A 17,050-nucleotide genomic window follows, 5' to 3' on the forward strand; every position below is an offset into this window, starting at 1 on the left:
ATACCATCTATACATAATCTTATACAGTTTTTCCTTTAAAATTAGTGCACAATGTAATTTTTATATCTTTGGACCACATTATATCCCACACATTATATCCCATACAGACATTAAGTCCAAAATTTTGGGTCCACCTCATTAGGACTCTTCCTTTTCTAGTTTCAGAAGCCATTTATATGCTTTTAATTACATGATCACCATCTTTACACAACTCTAAATAAAATCAATTTCTCTAAATTCCATGACTGCATTTCTCTTGCCTTGATTAAATCTGCCCTTAAGTTGCATATAAGCAAACCAATTAATATCTTTGCCCTCCTTAAGAATCATTTCTCTTGATTTAAGCTTCCAGCCATCTTATTCAAAATACAACACATCATCATAGCACAAGCGTCTCCCATTGCCATCCGGCCTCCCTAAAGGAACTGAACCCTTCCCACAAGGCATCTGATTCCATCTTGGTCTCTGAGGGGGAGAGAGGGTGGGCCAATGCCATCAGGCCTATCCTTAAGATACAGAGCCCTCCATCAGTCCATCTGCCTTGGTCCAGGCCTCAGAGGGAGAGAAGAATGCTGGAACTGATCCTCTCCCCCCCCCCCCATTCCCTTCTCCTTTTGTGTCATGTCTTCTTAGAGTGTAAGCCTGAAGGCAGGGAAACGTCTAATTAAAAGATTTTATGTACAGTGCTGTGTAAATTTACAGCACTATATAAATAAAGCTTAATAATAATAATAATAATAATAATAATAATAATAATAATAATAATTTTTGTCCCAAAATAGTCTCCCTTTGATGCGGTAACAAATATTATCTTAAGAAAAAGTCTCTTTTTATCCTTGGGAGAACCATTCTACTATTTAGGAAAGCTATTCTATTATGATTTTTTAAAAAAAATTCAGCATGTTCCTTAAGTTTATTATAGCAAAAATAACTATGCCAACCAAATCTTACATTATGGCCTTCAAGTTCCAAGAGCAACACATCTCTAAGCATTATTCATTCCTTCAGCCATATAAAACAGCAAACCTCATAATACAATTTAACTTTAAGGGCTCCCAAGCCACACCTGGAAATCTCCTTCTGCCATTCCACAAAAGGTATTCCATTTCTAAAAATAGAGATCATTTGAAAGAGAAATAAAAGTCTTGGCAAAACAATTGTCTTTATTATTGCAATTCTACCCAAAAGGTACACATTTAATTTCCCCATTTTTTTCTTTCTTTCAGTTTTTCCATACTTTGTCATAGTAGTTATAAAATAATAAACTGCTGTTCTTCGTGATTATAACTCACAAACGTTTGATCCCCCTTTTTTCTACATCAAAATTTTAAAAATCAGTCAGTTCATTGTTCCCTTCTGATGTCATATGTTTAGTCAGCAATTTTGTTTTATCACATTCACCTTAAATCTGGAGCATATCTCAAACACCTAAGACTACAACGGCACTGTAGAAATAACCTAGGTTGACACCACTTTAATTGTCATGACTCAGTGCTATGGAATTCTGGGAATTAAAGTTCTGTGAGAAATTTAGTCCTCTCTCTCAGAGAGCTTTGGTGCCACAACAAACCACAATTGCCAGAATTCCATAGCATTGGCTGTTACAGTGGTGTTGAACTGGATTATTTCTGCAGTGCAAATGCAGCCTTCACCTCCAAAAGAGCCTTCATTGAGTCCAGTGGTTTTTGTGTTATTATCACAAACACATCTGCCCAAGCTCTCTGCTTATATTGTTCTTTTTTTTAACCTCACCCTGAAGATTCTGTCATCTTGTATAATAACTCTAAACAGGGTCTTCAGTGCCAAAATAAATAGTAAGGGTAAGAGAGGACATCCTTGTCTGGTCCTCTTTTGTACTTCAATTGATCTGGTTGCCATTTACAAGCATATGGGCCTTTTGGACTGAAAAGATTGTTTTTATTGGCCAAATAATATTTTCATGAAAGTCTATTCTCTCTAATATTTGAAATAAATTGTTCCAAGAAATATTATCAAATGCTTTTTCTCCATCTTAACAGATGTCAGCCACAGATGCTGGCAAAATGTCAGGAAGAAACTCTTCTAGAACATGGCCACATAGCCTGAAAACCCCACAAAAAACTATAAAAATCAAAACACTCTTTCTGTCAATATGATGTTTTAAAAATTCAAGAATATTGGGAAAGATTTTTACAATATGCCTTAATTGCATTTTTAGCAATGTTCTGATTGTCATGGATATTCTGAGAAATGTAAAAAGATGAGAGTAAATATCCTACAATCATTATTTAGTAGTGAGATAGGTCTATAATTTTTTGTTAATGTCACATCTAAATTTCTTTTTGAATCATTGTAATATAGGCATTTCTCAAAGGATCTGATATCCACCCCTTTTCTATTAATTTATCAAACACAATTTTTAATAGTTGAAGTAGGTCATCTTCAAATTTCTTATTAAATGGTGCCGATAATCTATCTGATCCTCTTGCTCTTACTGATTTAATTTTTTTAATTGCTTCAGTATGGCCCGAAACAGACAGACCTGAAAGAGCAATGTGCAGCCATGCCAGTGTCGACTGTATAGGGGCCAAGTCAACTGCACATGTCCAGCCCTGATCTGGGCTGCTGCTGTGGTCTTGAATTGGACTGGCAGCATGCTCAAGAATAATGAGCTAAACCAGAGGTTCCTCCTGGATTGCTTGATATAAATCAAATGGATGGAGCTGACTATCATAAGAGGGAAAATAAAACTCAACTATGTATCAGAATGTGTATTGCTAGGTTTCTTTGCTAAATATGTCTCCTTTTGGGTATATTTCTCTAAGAGAGCTACCCAGGTTGCCTGGCATAAGAGGCAGTCTAGACCTGAGTTTGGATGCTACATGAAGGCACAGAATCTATCAAGGGCAGACAGGAAGACCAGCCCCTGTCTGAACTCTATGTCACATGAACTTACACACTAATTTAGGAAAGATGAAACTAAAATGAAAGATGAAACTGAGGTGGCTCTATAAGAAAAAAAATGGTTTCACAAATAGATGGTGGCATTTTACTTCTTTCAATCCCCTCTCCAAGCTATTTTGCTCTCTTTTTCCTAACAATAAAATCTCTCACCTGTTTACCAAACCACCTTGCTTTCCTTTTCAAGGCTATCTGTTCAATGATTGTATGGGAATAAAACAGCACACACTGGCACTGTATCACAGGGCAAGTATGTATTCCATTTTCCCACTTGGGCAGCATAAAGGAATAAAATACTGACAAATGATAACTGTGGGTTTATTTTTAACAAACTGCCAAGCCTTCATAAATGTACCCAAGAGTTTCAAAATGCCCAAATTCCTTTTGAAATCCGCTGTTCCTCCCTGCTGTACACAGTCTGTATGATGAACCTCCCAGAAGTTCAACCACTTCCAACAAATGATTATATGCTATAGTTGGCACTTCAGTAACTAATTAACCTTCGGAGAAAGAAAGCTTTTGTTAAAATGTCATCAAACTCACATTGAATAGACAAAGCATCCTGAGATGGCTTGGCAAAGACCAAAAATTAGGAAGCCTTTAAAAAATAGGAAATAAGTTTTGGATCAGCGTAGAACTTTGGCCTATGTTGTAAGTTTTCTCCTGTGCTACAATGTTTAAATCCAGCTCAAAGATACAATGTGATATAGCCAAAGATCTATGAAATGCTTGCACAAAAGTTAGTGCAGGAACCCATTCAGTGTTATGACAGTATGGATCATTCTGCGGTTTGCGCATATCTATAGATTTAAATTCACTTTCCTTGTGCAGCTCCATATAATGCACAGTATAAAAAAAATTTTCAGCCTTCTGCATCACAAAAGGGGACATGTAGCGCTTGGACTCAGAGTTGTGCTTTAAACTCTACATTATGTTAGGCCTGAAATAGTACTGACAGTCTCATAATTGTTAAAACATTGTTTTCCTCTTGAAAATCTAATGAACAAAAACTATGAAACCTTACAGCAGTTAATCAGTCACACAGATTTTGAGATGTGGAAAGATTGGACAGAGCTGATTTAACTGAGATAAGACATTGGAGCTTATTACTTACCTCTTCCAGCTTCAGTACTGGATCTGGATGCCCCCGGATGTTATCATACCTAAATTGCTACTGATCTAGGTGGGATGCTGCCACTCGAATGCATCCCGGGTCGAAGCCTTGTTCAGCCGGCGAATTTTTGAAGTCAGAAACTCCCTCACTTCAAAAAAGTGCTGGCTGAGTGAGGCTTTGACCTGGGATGCATCCAGGTGTTGGCATCCTGCCTAGATTGGTGGCAATTTAGGTATAACATCTGGGAGCATCCTGGATCCAGAATTGAAGCTGGTTGAAAATTGAAGCCGGCTTATTTCCCCAAGTGATAAGCTTCCTTGTCTGATTCTTGCTTGTTGCAAGAATCAATTATTATACAACAGACAAATTAGATTCTGTAGTTTGGAATCTATATTGAGCTTCATAAGGCATTCCTTATTAGGCCTCTTGAGAACAAGCAGCTTATATATGAAAACAAAATTGGCCTATATCACACCTTTCTGGTATGCTTTATTTACAACAATATTTCCCTCAATACACCCATTATTGCAGACATGAATAGTTTATGTATTTCATATTATTGATAATTCTATTAGTTTTGGTTGTAGTTCTTCTTTTCATTTGAATTTTCATTTGATTTTATTTAGCTATACTACCTATTTGAAAAATGATTTTTTTCAAAAAAAAACCAACAGTGCCCTCACATAGCAACTGTTCTCATTTAGTACTGAATGGTTTTCAATTTTTGGCCCTCCAGTTCATTCATTCTAGGAAGAGGTCTAACAGAATGAACCAGTTTATAAAAAGAAGTGTTGTAATTTGATCAATTATTGAAGAAATGTCCAGAATTCAAACATGGTTCTGCTAACTGTTTCTAACAGTTTCTCCTCATAGTTCCTTCTGTACAGCCCCAAAACTGTTTCTAGAAGACTGGAAAAACCTGAAGGTAGTCTTTAGGTTACATAGAGGGTTACAAATGGGAGGTCACACCTGTGAAGTCTGCTAATACAAACCTGCACACATACTGAAATAAACATTAATCCCTGATGTTATACAATGTTTGAAAGATGTTATTACAGTGTTTAAAAGCAGAAGTGAGGAAAAAGAGTTTCATGGATTCTTAGCCTGGGCATATCCATGGCTATACCTCCTCAGCCTGGATCAAATACAGCCCAATGTAAAAGAAGGTATGGACCTTCAAATACATCTCTCTTTAAGTCAAGTTTTAAATAGGGCCCATCCAGGCTGAATTCATTTGTTTTTAATTTTGAAATTTTATTTCTCCATAATGTTTGTGCTCACCTACCATTTCTTTTGACTTTGCTAATGCTATCCTTTTGTTAAAGTTCCTATGGAACCTCTGGTGGATTTGACATGCAGAAATAAAGTGGTACTGGTGGTGGGTAATGTCGCAGAAGAAATGGAGTGACTATCTGGAAGATATCTAAAGATCAGCCACTACGACGTTTTCAGAATTTGGCATAAGCAATTGCCCTAACTGTCAAAGGCAAAAACCAGACCTCTCTCCATATGCAGCATCTTTCCAGCTAAAGGAAAATGTTGTATGGCCATCACATTCTGGATATGTTGAAAGCAATACTCAATAGTATAACAAATAACAAGAGAGGGGAAAATATAATTTTAAATCACATGACAGTCTATACTGTAAACGAAGCACCTTATACAGTATAACAATAACAAGAGCAATAATAATGTTTTTAAAAGTAGCAATGGTTTTTCATCACAGACACACATGGAATGAATAACTTGCAGTGTTTAATTAGTTAAGATGAAAGGAAGCCAAATCTCACTATAGATAAAGTCCAAGTGTTTCAACTTATAGAAAAATCTAACTGCAAATTCTACCTACCCAATCTACCTATTTGTCAAAAAGAGATTGGCTTTGCTGACTTAATTCACAGGCAGGAATGTCAGCACTGCTAAAGTGTTTTTGTAACTGACAGCTTAAATTTGGTGTTTAACAGTCATACACATTTCAACATAATGTATCTTTTCTTTTTTTTACTTCAAGCATGAAGTCTGACATGACAACAACAATCCATGAACTAAGGCATAGGTGGTATAAAATAATGTGGAATGGGAATTTCCCTTCTTCAAATCCACACATGCTCAACGCAGTCTCAGTTAGGGTGAGAATGAACGGCTTGCAGGAGCAGCTAGAAATGTAGAAAGCTAAAAATGAGATTTCCCATTTAATATCACGCAAACTGTGGATGGAAAATTTCCAGAGCAAGAAAGGCAGGCATTAGAACTGAAATATAAACATGCATACACAAAAGGGGACACACACACATACACACACATAGATGTATACATACAGTACATACATACAATGGAGCACACCAAGGAATTCCAGAAGACAATCTGGATGTGCTCTTAGAGGAATGGGAGTGCCACAACATCTGATTGTTTTGATGCACAACCTTTACTTAGGACAAGAGACTGCTGTTAGAACAGAATATGGAAAAACAGAATGGTTCCCAGTCAGTAAGTCAAGGTTGCAGACTATCACCTTATTTATTGAACCGGTATGCAGAAAGTATTGTTCACACAGCAGACTTAGGCTGAAAACAGACTGCCCTATAGGGGTAGCATCATGCCACCCCTCTGTGCACCTGATCGGGGCTGCGGCAACCACATGCCACAGTCCCAATCCAGTCTTTTCCCAGCGCAAAAAGGACTGGTAGAAAGCCACTTCTTTTTTGCACCAGGGAAAGGGTGCCTTTTCTGCTACCGTGGCATTTCTTCAGCGTTTCTTTGGTGTGCATTTGCCATGCCTCCAAATGCTGAAATACTGCCTGTCATCTGATTGGGCAGGCAATATGGGCCAGAGTCGGGGCATGCAGTGTGTGGATGCTGCGCCCCCATGCCACTCTGAAGCTGGCTTTTTTTGCTGGTCTATTCTGGCAGTTAGAGTCAGAGGCAGAATAGCAGGGGAAGGAACATTAATAACACTATACTACTAGTAGAAACCAGCAAGGACCTGGAGCAGTTATTGAAGAACGTTAAGGAGGAAAGCAATAAGTTAGACCTAATGCTGAACATTAAGAAAACAAAAATAATGACCATGGGAGAGCTACAAGAATTAATCTAAGACAATGAGATTATCAAAAGATTTCCCAAACCTTGCATCAAATATAGATCTGAACAAAGCATGCAGTCAAGAAATTAGTCGACCAGGAATGGGAAGGGCAGCTATGAAAGAACTGGACAAGATTTTAATTTGCAAAGATATAACTCTGAACACTAAAGTGCAGATAGTCCAAGACACTGTATTTCCCATCACAATATATGGATGTGAGAACTGGACAGTCAAGAAAGCTAATAGAAAGAAAAACTCATTTGTGATGTAGTGCTGAAGATACTGTGGCTGGCCAAGAGGACAAACAAATGAGTTCTATAACAGATCAATCCAAACTCTTCCTGGTAGACAGGATGACTAAACTGTTGTAGTTTGGCCACATCATGAGAAGTTATGAATCATTAAGAAAAAAGATGATGCTGGAAAAAAGAGGAAGACCAAATGCCAGCTGGTTAGACTCGATCAGGGAGGCCACAGACCTGAGCCTTGAGGACCTCAGCAGGGCAGTTAAGAGCAGAGGATTTTGGACATGTTTGTTTACAGGGCCACCATGAGTTGAAGTTGACTCAAAGGCAGTTAACAATAACAACAAACAGGGTTCTATAGCTGTAGTCATCTGATAAACAGAAAATTCTCTCCTAGAATTGGCAACTAATCAATCTAGCCTCACAAGTTTTCTGTGCTTTCTACTGCCAACTAATATGATCTGATTTTTAAAATCTGAGCAGTGTTTTGTTTAATTCCCAATGCAAACATTTTAATGAAGAAATGTACTTATCATAAGGATGACCTATCCACATTATTACCAGACTTCTTAGATGGAGAAAAACAGATTGTACTGATATTTGTGTTTCACAAGTGCCTCCTCCTTTAATGTTTAATTATTCAGTGTTTTCATATATCTTTGATTCTAATTTGACCTTCCCTAAAAGCTTCTAAGAAAAAATAATCTTTGTATAGCGAAGCTTGATATGGTTGACACCAAAATAACATGCATAGCCCTAACATTTAAATCATCCACCCCGTAACTGGTAGTCATTCATTTTTTTCTATTTTCAGAAAGCATAATTTTTATTAATCATAAATGCTCCACAAGTTCCAAGTCACTTAAACTATCATCAGTTTCACGATTCATGAAGGGATCCACCACTCAACACAGTAAATCTCAGTTTATTTATTTAATGCAGAGAACTAAGCCATTTCCCCAAAAATTCTAACTCATCAAATGAATTTTTTCCTTCAGTTCTCAAATTTCTAGCTTTGCAAAGAGTGAAAACATTCACATTTAGAACTCTTATATTTCCTGTGTTTGCATTTTCTTGGTAATTTTTTCTGCCCCTTTTCTTTGGATACCTAAATTATATTTCTAAATGTTCAACAGATGTTGAGTTATTGGAATGCTAAAAACTGGGGGGCTGAAAGAAAATTTCATGGGAGGGAAAACTCTTATTTTGCCCCAATCCCCCAATGTATATACATCCCCTGAAGCAATCCCAGCCACAACAGATAATCACAAGAAATATGTAGACAGACTATGGCCTTGTGCCAGATTCAGCCTCAATTGGCTATTCTTAAAATTTTTACATGCTTCAACAATGCACTAATCTAGGCAGAAGTTTGTAACCAAGCACTTACATTATTATTTCAGAATGGTTCAATGTCTTCTTATGATATCTACAGATGAAACAGGGATGTAGCCAGGATTTTGGGAAGGGGGGGGGTCCAGAATAAGTGCCACCATTATAATGGGGCTTGGGCGTAGCGGTGTGGTGGCACACACCATTCACTGTATCTAACAGAAGGGGGGGTCTGGACCCCATGGACCTCCCCCCCTTGGCAACATCCCTGGATGAAATTATCAAGCAAAAGAATCCCCAGTTAGCTAATTGTAACTGGTGGATTCATGCACCAGTGAATATGCTCTAGGTTTAACTGAGTTCCTTTAAGATATTGAATTTATTTTGAAAATTGGGTTCTGTTACTTGCATACTTCTTTCAATTTTAGAGGGAAACACAAAGAAAATTCATAACCCCAATCATATGGCAACCATCAGATGCCACTATTATAAGCTATAGTAAGATAACCCTACTATGTATTGCTTCTCTATCAAATCTATTTTCCTTTTCCACTAAAACGTTGCTTATTTTTAATACTAAAGAACCCAGCATTCCTTACAATGATGAATTCCACACAATTTCAAAAAGCATGAGATGTCCCAGTATGTAGAGCTTACATATTTACAAAAAATAATACATTTATACATATACATATGTATAATTGATTTGTAATTCTGGAAAACTGTGTTTCTGAATTAAATGTATGTCAAAATAGAACTGCCAGATCCACCCAACTATTTTTTTCCTACCACAGAGAAACTAGGTTTCTGAAATAAAATTCATAAGCAGGGCAAGAGGATCATGATATCACATCCCTTGCACTCAATAGATGGCAATCAGAAGCAGACAGCTTTCATAAGAGAAATTTCATTACTTGTTATTTTTAGTATGCACAGACAGATTTAACCTCCAAATAACTGCCTAATTCTTTAACAACAGTAAAACCCCAACATTTTCCTGGCACAAGACAAATATTTAAAAACACAGTCTCTGCCTGCAGGCCTAGACACAAACATAATACAAAAGGAAAAGGCAATGGAAAGCAAATTCACCAGATTTGCATGTTATTGCTGAAATGATTGTTCCAACCTTTGCTTCTAGAAAGCTGAAACATAAGTACAGGGGAGAAATGTTTTCCATTGAACCAAGCAGAAGCAAGCAGCACCAGCTATCTGGGTCTCTTCAAACAAGGTACATTTCCTCATCCAGACAGTTGTATTGTCTGTACCTTTTTCTTCTTTCTCAAACCAGAGGAATGATCCAGAGGAACGAGGAATTGCATATTCCTTTAGAGCTGAAATCAGGAGTAGGCAAAATGAACACATGCCCCCCCCCCCGGCTGCTTTTGGGACTCAAACTACCTCTGTTAGTACATGCTGCATACATAGCCTGTGCTGTATTTTGGGATCCCCATGTTTTCCTATCTCATATCTAGAAAAAGTATGTTTTTGAGAGATTGGTAACGTTTCAGAAACACTAGGATAGGTTCCCAGCTTCAATCGATCTTGGATGAAATGAATTTTCTAGACCCATTTCAAACCGGCTTCCGAGCGGGCTATGGAGTTGAGACTGCCATGGTCGCCTTAGTCGATGATCTCCGTCTGGGCATGGACAGGGCAAGAGTGTCCCTGTTAGTGCTTTTGGATATCTCAGCGGCTTTCGATACCATTAACCATGGTATCCTTCTGGAACGCCTGAGGGAGTTAGGTATCGGGGGCATTGCGCTCCAGTGGTTCCGCTCCTACCTCTCGGGTAGATTCCAGATGGTGCAGCTGGGGGACATCTGCTCCGATAAGAGGGAACTGACATCTGGTGTCCCTCAAGGAGCTATTCTGTCCCCCACGCTATTTAACATTTACACGAAACCGCTGGGAGAGATCATCCGGAGATACGGGGCGCGGTGTTATCAGTACGCTGATGACACCCAAATTTGTTTCTCTGTTACTCCGACTGATGCAGTGACTAGGGATGGCATCTCGCCTCTAAATGCCTGTTTAGAGTCGGTAATGGGCTGGATGAGGGAAAACAAACTCAGTTTGAATCCAGAGAAAACAGAAGTACTGGTGATAGGTTCCCCGGGTTTGGGTGGTGAGATTTGCCATCCTGTCCTGAATGGGGTCACGCTCCCCTTGAAGGACTCGGTTCGCAGCTTGGGAGTGCTCCTGGACTCGTTGCTCCAGCTGTCATCTCAGGTGGATGCAGCGGTCAGGAGCGCTTGTTATCAGCTTCGGCTGATACGCCAGCTGCGCCCCTACCTGGACCGGAGGGACCTTGAAACTGTAGGTTGGATTTCTGCAATGCGCTCTACATGGGGCAACCCTTGTACCAAACCCGGAAGCTACAGTTAGTGCAAAATATGGCAGCGAGACTGGTCGCTGGGTGTTCCAGGTCAGATGACATAACACCTATTTTGAAAGCTCTCCATTGGCTGCCAGTTTGCTTCCAGGCGCAATACAAGGTGCTGGTAATGACCTATAAAGCTCTAAATGGCTTGGGCCCAGGGTACTTGGAGGACCACCTATCCCCATATAATCCGCCCTGCACACTCAGGTTGGCAGGGAAGAACTTGCTGGAGATCCCAACGGCACGTTATGCAAGGACCTCGCAACGGGCCTTTTCTATCTCGGCCCCTAGAATATGGAATAATCTCCCAGACAAGCTCCGCTCCACCACATCTTTAGATCTCTTTAAGAAGAATCTTAAGACCTTTTTCTTCTCCCAAGCCTTCCCCCCATGAGATGTCATTTTATGTTTTACCCCCTCTGTCGATGACCTTGCAATGTTATGGATTCCCCCCACTAAGCTGACCCTATTGTTGTTATTGTGATTGTTTTTAAATGCTGTTTTAATTGTTTTATCTTGATGTATTTTTTATTTAAATCTGTATGCCGCTTTGATCAAAGTTGGAAAAGCGGGATAAAAATAAACTATTATTATTATTATTATTATTATTATTATTATTAAAAGGAGCATGTTCAGAGGCATGTGTACATCCAGGTGACAGAACAATCAAATCTAGGTGGGTGTATTAATTGTCCCTTTCTTTCCACATGTCATCCATATTTCTTCTTGCAACTTCAGACAAAGGATCTCCTTGCACCCAAAGCAGTAAGCAAATCCCCTGCCTATCCACTGTTGTGTTCCCAGCCAACTTCCCTGTCCATCCCTTTCAGTGATATCTTGATCCAGTTGCTATTTTTGTAACACTAACGTTAAAGCCATCAACCAATCTTGAATTTGATTGTTGGTTCCTGGGAAAGGCCATCCAGCCTTTGTTGTTAACAAGATAGTCCAACACTTGGGGCTATATTTTAGGTATAAGTATTAATTCCAAAACCTAGCCTCCGCACATATCCATTTCAGTTAGCTCTTAGCTGTCTGTATGAATTGCTATTGTGTGTGTGTGATTGCACTCTATATTTTTTCTACATAAAACTCACGTAAGTCACCCCAGACCTGGAGTTCTTCTCAGTTAGAACTAGTCTAAACAGGTGCAAACAGTGCAAGGGTTACACAAGCCTCTTGCAAAAGCTAATTTTTCCAACATCTGAAGTAACTCTGATAGTTGGTTGAGATGCCCCACTCCCTCCCCCCTACCCCATTTTTCTTTCAGTAACACCTTCATATTCCCTATTCTTTTGCTGAACAAAGATAACTAAACTTCCTTTCCAAGAGCAGCAGTTCATCTTTCAAACAGACTTCAGGACCCCAGCACTATTTAACATCACAGAATACCCATTTTTTCCAAATAGAACAAAGAAAAAAATGTAATTTCTAATCACTTTTTTGAATGATGATGATGACAATGATGATGAGGATGATTGGCAGACTATGTGGTCCCCAAAGGATTGCAGGGTCAAAACTGCTTCAATGCTGTTCTTGCTGCTGTCTGAATAGTTAAGATAACTATTACTATTGCTTACACCTTCTGAGTTTGTTTTTCACAAACTCAGCCAGAGGTCTTCTTCATCCTCCTGCATGAAATACTTTAACTCAAGAGTACAAACTGCCCAGGGGCAAGATCAATTTCCCCCCTAACCTCTCCCCTGTGGGCTGTACCCTCCACACAGCAAGCCCAAATATCCCCATTCTCTTCTGCTGTCTCTCCTATAATGATGGCAGGAAATTATACTGTGTTACATCCTGCTACCATTTTCAGAAAGAGCGATGTGGGAGCTTTGAGAGACTGTTGGGGGTTTCATGGACCACAAGAATTGAAGACAGGGACTACATGTGACCTGTGGGCCATACAATGCACATCTCTGCTTTAACCTATGCAGGAGATGGGTCTTGGGAGTCATGGGAGCAATTTTTGTCCTAGGACCACCACATACAAAACTGGAAGTGGCTGGGAGTTTTCTAGTTTCAGAAAGCTCTCTCCTGGGAGGGGCTAAAACAAGACACATCTTATTTTAAAGGGCAATTTCTGCTCATAGCTTAGACAAATAGAGAATCTTTTAAAATGATTTTTCAGAGTGGTCAGATGAATACAGGGGACACAAAAATTAGTGTAGCTACTGTATGCAGCCTACAAGCCATGTGTTGTACACTACTACTTTAACTGGAGATCGGAGAGGCTTTTTTTTTCAGGTAAAGTATGTGCACTGTCTCTGGTATATGACAGGGTTATGGGATGCTAATGAACTCTGTGTTTGTGTATGTGCACGTACATGCACACCTTCAAATTCATAGGTCAAATTCACAGGTTTTTCTTAGGCAAGGAATACTCAGAGGTAGTTTGCTGGCATCTTCCTCTGAATTATAGCCTACAGCACCTGGTATTCCTCGGCAGTACCAATCCATGTATTAACCAGGCCTGACCATGCCTAGTTTCCAAGCCCAGGTAGGGCCTGATACTTTTAGTATATTAACTCCCATACATCATAAAACATCTTCTTATGGTTAAATCTTGAGTTCTACTTTATTTTGAAGTATTACTTACACCAAATAACAAGAGTGAGGATGCTGAAACTTTTGAATCTTTCAGTGATATTTAATATCATTGATGGGTCATCTCATGAGAATGATATACTGATTTTAGGTGATTCCATACACCTCTGAATATGCTCTATTAGGGTATGCTCTGCAATTTAGCCTTTGGGGGGCGTCTACTGGGTTCTATCTTGTCCCAAGTGCTGTCTATCATCTTCATGAAACCTAGGCCCTGAGCAGATGGACCAGGATAGCACGGGTCCAGGTCCTAACCCAGGCTAGTCCCTGGGCTGTCACTTTACACACCCACTGGCCTCCTTGTCACACACCCACTACTGCCCCTTATATTCCTCTGCTGTTGTTGCTAGTTAAAAGATCCCCATTGCCACATCTGACATGAAAATGTGGTGCCTGGCTGCACCCACAGGGCCAGGCACCCATTTCCACATTAGACATGACAAACAAGGTCTTATCAGTAGCGGCAATGACAGAGGGAGGTAAGAGGTGTGTAGAGCCATTAGGTCTGCTGGAGTTTGTCATCGAGTTTCTGCAGCAAATAGTGAATCATTTTGACCTGCACTTAGGCCTCTTTGACCCAGGATTGGGCTGAATCCACTGGATCCATGTCCGGTTTGCCAGATTCCGGCTCAATCCTGGCCTCAGGCTAATGGCCTGCATCATCTAAACAGGACGATGTGAGACCAGGGGAAACACAGGCCTTTTGGTCTGAGCCCCCTAGATGAAAGGATGAAGAGACATCAGATTCTGGAAGAGGGATATAAATCTTGGTTTATTTTTGTCTCACATGTGGAATGCAGAATGAAAAATTTTAATAGATTTCTTCCTGATGAATGAAATTACATTTTTGTACATTTTCACTGCTTTTTTTTTTGCAATTATTTGTAAAAAATATATATGTGTGTGTGTGTGCAAAATCCATTATTTTTCTGCAAAACATGTATTCACACCAAAAAATTGTATTCTGAGCAAAATAGGAAAGCCTTGTTCACAAATGATATGTTTATGTAAAATACAATAGTGGCCAGAGATATTTCTACTTGGCTTTGTCATATGTGTGTGTGTTTTTATGGTATAACAGTTATAGAATCACAAAATGATAGGAACATAATGTTCAAAGTGAAGCCAAGAGCTACCTAGTCCAACATCTGTCAAAAAGATCGACATCTAAAGTGCACATGACAAGTGGCCATCTAACTTCTATTTTAACTATCTGTAATGGCCACTTTTCAAGATAATCTATTCCACTGTCAAAGAGCTCTTACCATCATCAAGTCCTTCTTAATATAAAGTTCTTTTACTTTCTTTGCTATAATTTTATTATTATATTTGCGTTTATTTCAGCTTCTTTCCTATTACTGCACTTGGCTTTTTTCTGCCATTTCACACAGTAAGTACTGTATCATAATAACAAATGTTTTACTGCGAAGTTGTTCAGTGACATACTGCTATGATAGGATTATAAATGCAAGTTCAATCAAATTTAGAAGACAACTAATGTAGCAGCTATAGGTCTGACATGGTATTGGGTAGATAACATATGCCTCCAAACAAAACTAAAATAAAAGACCCAATATGCAATATGGCTGGCAGGTGAGATACCTGATGCTCAGAATGACCATCAGTTTAATTCCACCTACATTTTGTATATCTTTCCTCAAAAATGGGACATAAAATCCAGCGTTTACCTTTTAGGAGCTTTTACCATACCTACCTGTATATGTTTACCCAGAAATTTACTGAGTTCAATGGGATGTACTACCAATTAAAGGTATGTATAGTAGGATTGCAGTCTTATATTGCATATAGTGCCTTCTGCATGTATGCAACTGGTTGAAATTTCAGTTATATACTAACTAGTTTTACAACCATTGTTGATATTCAGATATTCAAAAGATTTAAACAAATATATTAGAAATATGAAAATTAATATGAAAGTACTCACCATTATTCCAGTAAGCAAGCAAACGCCTTTCCCACAATATGTATTAGGTACCATATCACCATATCCAATGGAGAGAAAAGTTATTGAAATCAACCACATTGCTCCAAGGAAGTTGCTAGTAACATCCTGTTGATCATGGTACCTGAAAAACAAAATTTCCTTACCATAAATTGTTCAATACAGCTTTTTTGCTTTAAAAAAACATTTCTAGAAAATATTCAGTCTTTGTCATGAATATTTTATTAGTTGAAATACACAGTGAGCTCTTTTGGTCCTTTGGCCCCAGTTCACAAATAAAGGCATGAAAGATTGGGCTGTATTTCCATTTCTACATAGAGCAGACCTACTGAAATTGATTGATTTAAATGGATTAAGACACAATTTAGCTTACTGTAGTGTGGAGAAGTATATACATCTGCTTGCAAATGTAAAGCTTATTTTATTATTTACAAAAATGCTGATTTCTGCTCCCACCAACCAAGAACTCTATATTTCAAACATATTACAATAATGACATAAACAAAATAACCTGTTTTATGATACCAAAACCTACAAGATAGGGATTTGGCAAATCTAAAGGGATGAGACCTGTTTGTGAGTCAGGTTTGTGGATACAAATACTGGAAAAACAACAGGACTCAATCTAGGAAATGCCTCCCTATATATCAATACCAGCTCATATCAAAGAAAATGTATTCTAAATTGTTCACACTTCACACTTATGTTAAGTGCTGCAAGATTAGAAATAGTCAAATCATAGAAAATATTAGACGATCTCTCAGTATAAAGTGGCTGAATAGAAAGTGGACTGTAGCTCTTTCAGAAACGTTAACATACAAAGTAATAGTACCAAGTGTTAAATAGAATACATTTTTAAAAAATCTTGTAGAATACAAAATGCTGACTTATTGAGAAAGTTAACAAAGAACATCTATATACAGCTATGATTGGTGTTAACATACACAAACCAGACAATGTCAATGTCATAAACATCCCCCCCCCCCCAAAAAAAGAACCAAAATTAATGAGGAAACACTAGCCCACTCCTTAACTGCAGGATGACTGGAAGCAGCTTTGGAGGCTTTTTGCCCAAGAGAAGTATCCTTCAGATGACTTTTCCACTTAAACTCTGTATATCCCCATATGTATATTATAACACATTACTTCATGGCTATGATCAAATCTTTTCTCAGTTTTCCACCACAAGACAACTCACTAATTATGTTATGTGGTTGGGATTTTGCTGCATTTAATTAACTAAATTAGTAATTCCATGTTCCTCCAGTAAAACTACACACATTGCACAGCCATGATTTATCCTCTCCATTCTCCCAGCCTTTACAATGAGCACAGTTATGCCTGCTGGGATTTTGTAAGTTCTTTGGCATCATTTCCCTTTGCT

The 17,050-nt window shown here is 38.6% G+C and overlaps 1 protein-coding gene across 2 annotated transcripts in view; it reads right to left on the reverse strand.

Moving 5' to 3' along the window:
• KCNN2 (potassium calcium-activated channel subfamily N member 2) overlaps positions 1 to 17,050 on the reverse strand; it is a 104,147-nt gene that overhangs the window by 16,932 nt on the left and 70,165 nt on the right. For both annotated transcript variants that reach the window (XM_042455364.1, XM_042455365.1), the window contains one exon: positions 15,649 to 15,790. In XM_042455364.1, the coding sequence (XP_042311298.1) occupies positions 15,649 to 15,790 (142 nt within the window). The remainder of the gene's footprint in view (positions 1 to 15,648; positions 15,791 to 17,050) is intronic.

Source organism: Sceloporus undulatus, chromosome 2 (genome assembly GCF_019175285.1).
Source record: "Sceloporus undulatus isolate JIND9_A2432 ecotype Alabama chromosome 2, SceUnd_v1.1, whole genome shotgun sequence".
Taxonomy (NCBI): domain Eukaryota; kingdom Metazoa; phylum Chordata; class Lepidosauria; order Squamata; family Phrynosomatidae; genus Sceloporus; species Sceloporus undulatus.